This window comes from Drosophila biarmipes, chromosome 3L (assembly GCF_025231255.1).
Source record: "Drosophila biarmipes strain raj3 chromosome 3L, RU_DBia_V1.1, whole genome shotgun sequence".
Taxonomy (NCBI): Eukaryota; Metazoa; Arthropoda; class Insecta; order Diptera; family Drosophilidae; genus Drosophila; species Drosophila biarmipes.
Window position 1 is genome coordinate 22,069,929 of NC_066613.1, and position 10,392 is coordinate 22,080,320.

The following is a 10,392-nucleotide window of genomic DNA, read 5'->3' on the forward strand; positions in this document are numbered from 1 at the left end:
TTGTCAGTGGCAAGATTAATAAAACTACTTTAAAGTCTTCACGAAATTTAAGCAAATCTAAATTTTAGAAAAGAGTTTTCAGGATATTCTAACCATACCGGACACGCCTGCCAAATTTTCAAAAAGCAAAATAATTGATATAAATATATATCTTATGTCAAGATATTTCTTTTATCATTCTGCGCAGATATGTAATTATATTTCCAGTTCAAATTTTGGCGGTAAATTATAGTCCCTCCACATTCCGCCAGAGGGCGCTGTGCCTGAACAGCTGTGACTCTGCTTCTTCTCTGCCAATCACCCGCCCGCGTATCTCCTGCCATCCCGCTCGCACTTGCTCAGACCAAAACGAGGGGAAAATAAATTGTACAATTTAAATTTGACCAAATCGCGAGCACAGTGCACAAAATGTTAGCCCACAGGATGCAGCTTTGGAGGACAACGAATGTGGCGATGGCCTTGAGCTCCGCAGCCAGCCGTTTCCATCAACAGGTGAGTGAGAATCGGTGGCAAACAGCCGGCGACCTGTGACATAACCTGCAAGTGGCCAATGTTTGAGTTCTGAAATTTACCCAAAATTCAATGAAAACTTTGTGTTTTAGGGCACCACGACGGGCAAAAGAGATATCCACCTGCAGAGGCTGGCCAGGGGCAGCAGTTTGCCCTTGGTGGCCACCGGGAAATGGTCGAATCCCGGCCAGCTGCGTTTCGCCAGCAGTGGAGCAACTGCAGCGGGAGTTTCGGCCACAAAGGGCGAGGAATTCATGCAGGCGGTGTCCAAAACGGAACTGGTGGATCTGCCCGACATACCAGCCGCCCCAGTGCCGCCACCCGTCGACGGTTTGAGTGTGATGGATGTGGTCAACGTGTCTGGAGAACCCTCCTTCGCCTCCATTGGTCTGGGCGGCTGGTCACCTGTGGGCCTTGTGCAGAATTGCATGGAGTTCCTGCACTGCACCTGGGAAATCCCCTGGTGGGGAGCCATCGCCATGGGAACCCTCGCCGTGCGAACCATTATATTTCCATTGGTCATATTGGCCCAAAGGAACTCCGCCAAGATGAACAACAACATGCCGCAGATGCAGATGCTGCAGCTGAAGATGACCGAGGCCAGGCAGTCGGGAAATGCCATTGAATCCGCTCGATATGCCCAGGAAATGATGCTTTTCATGCGGGAAAAGGGTGTTAATCCGCTCAAGAACATGGTGGTTCCCCTGGCGCAGGCCCCGCTCTTCATCAGCTTCTTCATGGGACTGCGTCAGATGGCCAATGCTCCCGTGGAATCGATGCGCGATGGCGGGCTCTTCTGGTTCACCGATCTCACCATGGCGGATCCATACTACCTGCTGCCCATGATCACCAGTGCCACGTTGTACCTGACCATTGAAATCGGCACGGATTCGGCGCGTTTATCAGCCGCCAATATGAATACCATGAAGTATGTGCTGCGAGCACTGCCCATCGTGATCTTCCCCTTCACGATGAACTTCCCCGCTGCCATTCTGACCTACTGGGCCTGCAGCAACTTCATTTCGCTGGGACAGGTGGCTCTGCTGAGGATTCCCTCCGTGAGGGACTACTTTAAGATCGAGAAAATGCTGACCCATGCGCCGAGTGCCCTGCCGCCCAAGAAGGGATTCGTCGGGGGCATGAAGGAGTGTAAGTACAACAGGATTGCCTTCCTAACCTATCACCTTTTCTGACCTATATCCATTCCAATCCCTTTTGCAGCCTGGGACAACATGAAGATCTCGAAGGAAATCGAGGAACGGCAGCGCCTGGACGAGATCCGGTTCGCCAAGGCCGGCAAGGGGCCGCTGGTCAAGACCTACAAGTTCGATCCAACGAAAGCGAGCAAAACCATCTCCGCGGAGCCGCACATGCGGCTAAAGGAGCCGCCAAACAAGCAGCGATAGTCCCGGATAATTGCATCCTGTGACCGCCGCCGAGCGCTGTGTTTTGTTACATTAATTTAACCTTTTAGTCGATAGTTTTCCACCATCAAACTCTGAACGTTTTGCTGATAAAAATATAATTGTAAATGGACAAGAGCAGATTTTACTGATAAAATCCAATTTGGAGAGTATGAGAAAAGCAAAGGGACTAAGGGATAAGCCTGTTAAGAGAGCACATATTAAAAAATATAAATGTTTCCTATTCATAAAAGGTATAAGTAAACAGACACTTAAAGTGGCGCTCCTGGAGCTTCTTTAAAAGGGAATTCCCAGTGAAGCGACCGTAAAATCATTGTAATAACTACTAAATCAACTGAGAATGGGTTGAACCTGGCTATCAATCATCATTACGATATTTTCGTTGACCTACCACACAAATTAGATATTAAGGTTCTAAAAGATACAGTACAGACATAATTAGGTTGTCACTATTATAGGTACATATACGGAAACAATCACTCGCCCAAGAGATACTACTAAGAGTACGGTTTATTAATGTAAACCTCTATTAAACCATTATTATTACTAAACCCACAGCATAGTTACACATATTAATATCCAGAAGTAGGACGAAAGTAAACAATTAGCCCCTGGCGGAGATGCACTGGTTGATTACCTCGGCGAGGTGCTTGTTCTCCAGTGCGGCTGCCACTCTTTCCTTATCTGCCAGTTGCTTATTGACCGCCTGTTCGGAGGCATGGGTTCCGGGCGTAATCTCCACGGTGACCTTGAAGCGCGGTGGCAGCGAGCGGAGCAACTTCACCCGTATGGACAGGCCTATCAAAGTGGCCATCGAACAATGCGGAATCGTGGGGGTGAAGCTGATGTGCACGGAATTCTGGCCATCGCTTATGCGGATGAGGTCCTCCTGCACCACATGCAGCTCCTCCAAGGTCAACGGGTGCTCCGGGTCGTTGATATTCCTTATGAGGTCTGGGAAATGCAGTTTATAAGAGAGTTCCAGAACGATTTTCCCTGATCTCACCGAAAATCTCTCGCTTGTCAAAGGGATCGGCCACATTTTCGTCCTCTTCGTTGGCCGTCAGCACTCGTTCCTTGATCTTGTTATAGACATTGGGGTTTATGTTCTCGATTTCCGTTGGCATTTTGATTTGTTTACTTTTTCTTTTCTTTATTTACACGTTTTTTGGAGAAGATGAACGAACAAAAAACCAAAATATAGACCAGTGTCTGCCATATGCTAGAATTAATAATGTACTAAATTACGCATTTATCACTTCTAAGGTGTGTATACACTTTTCTTGGCGCGTAATTTATTTGAATTTGAAATGAATTCATTTTTGTTATTTATGTGATTATTAGGCAATGAATTAACTTTAAGCTCAAGCAGGCAACGTTTAGTGTTCAATTTATGACAATTGACTTGTAAGCCCTTTTTCAATCAAATCGCAGTTAATCATGTCAATTTATTCACCTCAAAAAACTCCCCGTTTGATTTATTTGAATTCAAATTTGATATTAATTCAGGGCAATTACTACGTCAATCAAACCAGCGCGATTCTCGCGATCAGTACCAGGAAAACTGCGGCCAATTGATATGTTTACCTGTCACCTTACGTAAAGGGCGTAATTACAGACGCCCCGCGATCCATATTTATGTGCTCTTCAAATTAGCTGCGGGAATACTTAACTTAAGTTAACCAAGCTTAACTTAACTTTTTTGCAAGCCAGTGCTAAATAGCCGGCAGATGGGGAGCCGTGCATGGCTCTGAAATGACTAAGCCTTGAGCCCATTTTCGCCGACCAAACCCGCTTTATTTTCCATATTTTTATTCCACATTCAGCTTTTTCGAGAAGCCGGCGCACTTGACTGCGATTTCCTCGGGTTATAATTAGCCGGACTTATCAATATCAACGTGGAAACGCAGTTGTCGCCGGCGAGATTTACATAGCGAACGGGTTCCGTGCACTTGGCGTGCATCTATTCGCAATTAGCACCGAATTACAAACTGGTTAACATCCAGTGCCAACAAAGCGGAGAAGCCCCCGATCCGCGGGGCTCATAAAATGGGCTCGCCACATGCTGGGAGCAGCAGTTTGGGTCACATCTCCAAGCGGTCAACATGAAGTCGGTTGTAAGTGGAGCACTCGGGTTTCTTAAAGTCTCGACCATTAATTGATTGATAACATTAAACAGAAGTGTTGGTGAACAAATAGGTTGATCCTGTCTAAAATTTTGTTGGATATTATTTTAATGTTTGAAAATTATTTGATAATAAGCTTGTGTTAAATATAACATTAAAAAATACTTTTCATTTTCAAGATTTTAAATAATAAATTTCTTGATTTTCCCACTTGTTCTTAGATAATTCTACTAGCCTTGGTGGCTCTCTGTCATGCGGCACCCTTGGATGTCAAGGAGTCGTCGTCCGAAACGCTCTCCAGGCCCAGCCCCATCAGTCCCGATGTGATTGTTGATCCCAAGCCCACCGAGAAGGTGATCCTGCTGAAGGACGTCCTCGCGCTGGATCGCCAGAAACGCAATGAGCCCAAGAAACCCGACAGCGTGAAGGCCCATGAGCTGCTGCAGCACAATCCCCATACCCAGAAGCCCATTCCAGCCAATCCTCATGAGAAAGCTGGCCCCCAAGATGCCAAAGCCCACGAGCACAAGCACAAGCGGGAGGCTCATCATGAGGAGGGACACAAGGAGGAGCCCCAGAAGGAGGAAGTGAAGGATGCTCCCGAGGTGTCTGTACCTCAAATAGGCGCGGTTGAGAAGAAGAAGGAGAAGCGCGAGGCCCACCAGGAGGAGGGTCACAAGGAGGAGGACAAGCCCCAGGTGGAGGATCTCTCATTGCCCCATGCTGTTCCCGCCGTTGCCCCAGCCGTGGAGTTGGCCAAGAAGAAGGAGAAGCGCGAGGCCCACCACGAGGAGGGTCACAAGGAGGAGGCTAAGCCCCCGGTGGGTGACCTCGCACTGCCCCATGCTGTTCCCGCTGATGCTACCACCGCAGAGCTTCCCAAAAAGCAGGAAAAGCGCGAGACTGTGGAAAAACCCGACAGCGTGAAGGCCCGTGAGTCCCTCCAGCATGGTCCCACTCTTGAGGATGTAATTGAAAAGGCTTTCAAAGCACCGGACGCAGGAAAGGCCCCGGAGAAGCGGCAGCAGCGCGACATTCCCGTGCCCACTCAGACCAAGGCCACCGCCGCTCCCGCGGCCACCACAAAGTCGGAGGTCGGAAGCACCACCCCATCCAGCCACCACCTGAGCATTCCCCACCCCATTCCCGTGGCCGAACTCTTCGAGAAGAACAAGCACTCGGATAAGTCCGCCGCCAGTTCCGAGGAAAGTAAGGAGAGCAAGGAGAAAGCCAAGGCCTAAACTTTGTAAACCAAAAGTCGCTAATTCGATCATCACGAGATTTGTAGTCACAGAAAACGAACTAAAATAAACAAAAATATTTACATGCTTATATAAAAAGACTGTGTGATAATTAGGCAACAAATATTTAGGGAAAGGGAAATCAAATGAAGTGGCTTTCAGCACCATTAGTTGTTCGAAACGGAAATGGGACTTGGTTTTGTTGTTAAACATAAAGACTAGTGCATATTTTTAGTGCCGTCAGAATAATTTACAACTGTCTGGACAACGTCACAATAGATTAAAAATTTAACATCAGTTTTAAGGCCAAATTTTGTTTTTGAAGTACGTTATTATTGGCGCCTCTCAGCTCATAAATCACTAGAAAATGATGGCTTAAAAATGCATTTCTGACTGTATATTTTAGACTAAGGTAGACACATACAATTTTTTCCCATGATAAATATTTATAAGAATATTAAAAAAGGCTATTTTATTTTACTGCGAAACGCCTCGGACTTCCCCGTATAAATTAGAGCAATTTAACGACGCGCAGCTCGTAAAAAAAGAAAACATTGTAGGTTTACATAAGCAACTCTACGCTAATTATTCACTAAATATTTATGGCTTCCATCCAGCTAACAGCTATGGTATACATTACTTCGATTTTAACAAGGCATCAGCAAAATGAAAATAAACAATAAAAAATAGCTTGGTTCGGTTTTTTCCATGCTTTCTGTAACTTGTAATTATAGCAAATACATTAAATATAATTGCAAACCAAATATAACTAGGCATACGTAATGTTTTGATGGCATTAAGTGGAAATAAAATCAAATAAAAATAATATTCCTAGCCAAGTTTACAAAGATATATTTGGACTTTCTACAGGCAGAGCCTAAACTTTTCTGTTGCACATCATGACATTACAATTTAAAAATATTAACCAACTATATTCTTGACAAATTACTTACTAAACCCTGAACCATCTAGCTAGTAAGTTCCTGCTCCTCTACACCTTCTTCCTGGGATTTTCCAAAGTAATCATCGGATCTGTAGATCTCCACAGGTTGGTATTCCTCCTCGATGAGGTTGGACCGCGGCAGAGAGCTGAATGTTGCGGGATCGCTGGCACTCAGCTTGGCTTTCAGGGGTTTCAGGAGCAGGCCTTTGAGGCTGTAGTCCGTGACATGGAGCTCCTCCTCAGCTATATCCACGTTTCGCTCGACCTCTGACAGATTTGCACTCACAGCGCCCACAAAGTGCTCCAGACCATCGATCCTGGTTTTTAACTGCTCGAAACTTTCGCCAAATCCCAGGATACTGCACACATTGTTGGCCATCATGCCATTGGACTCGGCGCGCACCTAAAAGTTAATGAACTATTAAAAATATGATTTAATTTAATTAAAATTAACCCACCGAAGCCAGCAAAGTTTCAAACTCATCCAATCTGGTCATCATATCATCTATATTCGTGCACAGTGGGTTTATCTCCTTCTCCAGGTCAGCGCTCTGCAGAATCCGGGCATAGTCCCGGGAGACATTATTAATATCAGCTTGCATTTTACAACTTGTTTTTATTAATATTTGTAAACAAAATCAACAAATGCTTTCGCCCCAAACAGTGTGTGCACACTAAAGGGAAAACGGTGCCAATTGGAATTCAGTTTGTTATCGATATCACCTTAAGGTTGGTGTCTTGGCTGTACCAGGAGGGTGTATTGGATAAATAAAAATATTTTATTGTTTTCGATGATGTTAAGGCGGGAAATGACCATCTAGTCTTTATATATTTGCTTACAATGTGAAATTAAGCAGAAAGTATATATAGTTATTTAAATTTACTAGTTACTTTAGTGCAAATATTAAGAAACTGTTGATAAATATTCACCCAAAACCAAAGTTATCGAAACACATCGAATTTGTAGAGTGACCGTTTGAGACCCCTTCGGTATATTTATAAAAATGGTATCAAAAGTATTTTCCCAAGAACTGCACTGTATAATTTATCGCATTCCCACTGCGCATCACTATTATTGATTAAAATTGTTGGCTTGGAGCACCCGGAATTGGAGCACCGAATAGGAGCACGATGAGCGGCTACCGAGGCATCGGCGGCGGGGGCTTTCCCTACCGCAAGCCAGCCAGTTCCGGCAACAACATGAACGCCGTGCCCCCACCCCCGATGCTGAATACCCGGGGCTATGTAGGCCGCGGAGGTGCATCCATTTCTGGCGGAGCAGCCCGCGGCGGGCTAGCGGGGAGTGCGTCGACTACTTCGACTTCCAAGCACGGCTACTCCACCTTGGACTCCATCAGTCAGTACACCAATGCAACGAATCTGGTGGGCAAGAGGAAACACCACACGGACGACGATTACTTCGACGACGACGATGAGCCGCGGGAGAAGGAGCTGGAACAGGCGTACATACCTGCACCTGGTTCCCCGGGAGCCCCTGCCCCCTCAGCCAAAAAGCAGGAGGACTCAGACTCCGATGAGGATCCGCTGGAGCAATTCATGGCCGGCATTAACCAACAGGTGGAAAAGGAGAAGCGCCAACAAGCTCCTAAGCCTCCAACTCAGTCGGTGAGGGGTGACATCGATGACGAGGACGACGAGGAGAGCTACTATCGCTACATGAAAGAGAATCCCAATGCAGGTCTCCGCGACGAGGGATCAGACCAGGAAATTGAGTACGACGAGGATGGCAATCCCATTGCTCCTCCTAAGAAGAAGGAAATTGATCCCCTGCCGCCGATCTACCATTCCGAAATCGAGTACGAACCCTTTGAGAAGAACTTTTACACGCAGCACGAAGATATAGCTGCCCTGGATGAGGAACAGGTGCGGGAATTAAGACGCACTTTGGGCGTGAAGGTCACAGGGCCATCGCCACCCAAGCCAGTCACCTCCTTCGGTCATTTCGGTTTCGATGAGCAGCTCATCAAGGCGGTAAGGAAAGCGGAATACACACAGCCCACCCCCATCCAAGCTCAAGCTGTGCCCACAGCCCTGTCCGGCAGAGACATCATTGGCATAGCCAAGACGGGTTCCGGCAAAACAGCAGCCTTCATCTGGCCCATGCTAATGCACTTGATGGATCAAAGGCAGCTTAAACCAGGCGATGGACCCATAGGTCTTATCCTAGCGCCCACTCGCGAGCTTTCGCTACAAATCTACAATGAGGCCAAAAAGTTTGGCAAGGTCTACAACCTGAATGTCGTCTGCTGCTATGGCGGAGGCTCCAAATGGGAGCAGAGTAAGGCCCTGGAACAGGGAGCTGAGATTATAGTGGCCACACCCGGTCGCATGATTGATATGGTCAAGATGAAGGCCACCAATCTGAGAAGGGTGACCTTCTTGGTGCTCGACGAGGCCGATCGCATGTTCCACATGGGTTTCGAGCCCCAGGTGCGCTCCATATGCAACCACGTGCGACCAGACCGCCAATGCCTGATGTTCTCCGCCACCTTCAAGAAGCGAATCGAACGTTTGGCCAGAGATGTGCTCACCGATCCGGTGCGAATAGTACAGGGAGATCTGAACGAGGCCAACCAGGACATTACTCAGTCCGTCTACGTCTTCCCCAATCCCCTGCAGAAGTGGAATTGGCTGCTGTGCCACCTGGTGAAGTTCCTTTCCGAAGGCAGCGTGCTTATTTTCGTGACCAAAAAAGCAGATGCCGAAACAGTTTCGAATAATCTGCTGCTCAAGGAATATAACTGCCTATTACTCCATGGCGATATGGATCAAGCGGACAGAAATAAGGTGATTACACAGTTTAAGAAGAAGGAGTGCGACATCCTGGTGGCCACAGATGTGGCAGCCAGAGGTTTGGACATACCCCATATCAGGAATGTGGTAAACTATGATATCGCCAGGGACATTGACACGCACACGCACAGAATTGGACGAACTGGCAGAGCGGGCGAAAAGGGTAACGCTTTCACTTTGGTTACCGACAAGGACAAGGAGTTCGCCGGACATCTGGTGCGGAACTTGGAGGGCGCCGATCAGCAGGTGCCCGACGATCTGATGGAGCTGGCCATGAAGAGCTCTTGGTTCCGCAGTTCGCGTTTTAAGCAGGGCAAGGGCAAGAGACCGACGAACACCCACATAGGATTGGGCTATCGGGAGAGAGGAAATGGCGGTGGTCATGGATCGGCTGGTGGAGCGGAATCCGGCAGCGGTGGGTCTGGCCATAGTCCATCCGAAGGACCCTCCAGCAAATCTTCTTCCAGCGCAGGACCGGCCACCGATCGCTATGCAGCCATGCGGGAGGCCTTCCGATCCCAGTATAACAGCCAATTTCGAGCCTCTAGCGATCGGACTTGGGAGAAGACTCTGCCAGATTCCGGAGTCTTTGCTGCGCCAATGGCACCTCCATCATCATCCCAGGGAGCGCCCTCCTCGTCCGGCAGCAGCAGCAGCAACCAGGACGCCAAAAGGGCCAAGAAGAGCCGCTGGAATTGAACAAAGGGCCCAATAAACTAACGCCGCTTTTCGGTTTATTTCTCTTCATATTATTTAATGTGTATTTGCTTTTGTTCCATCGTTTAAAATTACAGCTTATGGACTAAATTTAAACATATTATATATAATCAGATATATACCATGTTCATTCAGAAAGATTACGTTAGTTAAATACTCGTATGTACAACTCTCTTCCTTCGCAGCCAGCTCCAGCGAACGATCCCACAGATCCAAATAAAAATCTTTATTAATTGTAATCATGGTTATGTGTATTTTATTTTGAATAAAATCACATTTGCGCATCCCAACTGCCTATCGATATTGTTAATCGTTAATCGTGTCGTTTTTTTCATTAAGCGAGAGAAGAATTCGAACTGGAATATCGAAATCTTGAAGCTAAATTGTTCGTTAATCATTATGAAATATTGTTTTACAATGAAACCACTACGAATTTTGTTTCTTTTTCGCTTTTGGATATACGTGTTTATATAATAATTTAATTACGTGTGTTCTTGATAACATTGAGAAGAGATTGAGATTCATTTAACTACCACATCGAGGCGATTTTGCGTAAATTTTCGAGTTTTCTTTCGTTTTGTTAAGCGCTGAACGGGGAATTAGCCTGGGCAAAGCTT

At 46.7% G+C, this 10,392-nt stretch overlaps 5 protein-coding genes across 7 annotated transcripts; 3 read left to right on the top strand and 2 right to left on the bottom strand.

Annotated features, from left to right (window-relative positions):
• LOC108035676 (mitochondrial inner membrane protein OXA1L) lies at positions 1 to 2,049 on the top strand. Of its 3 annotated transcripts, none has more exons than XM_050886774.1 (4): positions 1 to 191; positions 252 to 492; positions 603 to 1,659; positions 1,732 to 2,049. In XM_050886774.1, the coding sequence occupies exons 2-4, from the start codon at positions 409 to 411 to the stop codon at positions 1,914 to 1,916; spliced, it is 1,326 nt and encodes a 441-aa protein (XP_050742731.1). In that variant the 5' UTR covers positions 1 to 191; positions 252 to 408; the 3' UTR covers positions 1,917 to 2,049. The 3 variants fall into 3 exon arrangements, with proteins under 3 accessions (XP_050742731.1, XP_050742732.1, XP_016966874.1); XM_050886775.1 differs by having other exon boundaries at positions 343 to 492; XM_017111385.3 differs by having other exon boundaries at positions 1 to 492.
• A 377-nt stretch (positions 2,050 to 2,426) lies between these two features.
• Positions 2,427 to 3,156, bottom strand: LOC108035559 (MIP18 family protein galla-2). The gene is made up of 2 exons (XM_017111227.2): positions 2,941 to 3,156; positions 2,427 to 2,888 (listed from the first exon to the last, which is right to left on the bottom strand). Exons 1-2 carry the CDS (start codon positions 3,059 to 3,061, stop codon positions 2,539 to 2,541), a joined length of 471 nt encoding a protein of 156 aa, XP_016966716.1. The 5' UTR covers positions 3,062 to 3,156; the 3' UTR covers positions 2,427 to 2,538.
• A 739-nt stretch (positions 3,157 to 3,895) lies between these two features.
• On the top strand, positions 3,896 to 5,400 carry LOC108035558 (enolase-phosphatase E1). The gene is made up of 2 exons (XM_017111226.2): positions 3,896 to 4,051; positions 4,282 to 5,400. The coding sequence occupies exons 1-2, from the start codon at positions 4,040 to 4,042 to the stop codon at positions 5,299 to 5,301; spliced, it is 1,032 nt and encodes a 343-aa protein (XP_016966715.1). The 5' UTR covers positions 3,896 to 4,039; the 3' UTR covers positions 5,302 to 5,400.
• Positions 5,401 to 5,988: 588 nt separating this feature from the next.
• On the bottom strand, positions 5,989 to 6,926 carry LOC108034643 (biogenesis of lysosome-related organelles complex 1 subunit 4). The gene is made up of 2 exons (XM_017109581.3): positions 6,703 to 6,926; positions 5,989 to 6,647 (listed from the first exon to the last, which is right to left on the bottom strand). Exons 1-2 carry the CDS (start codon positions 6,844 to 6,846, stop codon positions 6,270 to 6,272), a joined length of 522 nt encoding a protein of 173 aa, XP_016965070.1. The 5' UTR covers positions 6,847 to 6,926; the 3' UTR covers positions 5,989 to 6,269.
• Positions 6,927 to 7,266: 340 nt separating this feature from the next.
• Positions 7,267 to 10,065, top strand: LOC108034918 (ATP-dependent RNA helicase DDX42). Its single transcript, XM_017110171.2, has one exon. It carries the CDS (start codon positions 7,376 to 7,378, stop codon positions 9,755 to 9,757), a length of 2,382 nt encoding a protein of 793 aa, XP_016965660.1. The 5' UTR covers positions 7,267 to 7,375; the 3' UTR covers positions 9,758 to 10,065.
• The last annotated feature ends 327 nt before the right edge of the window (positions 10,066 to 10,392 follow it).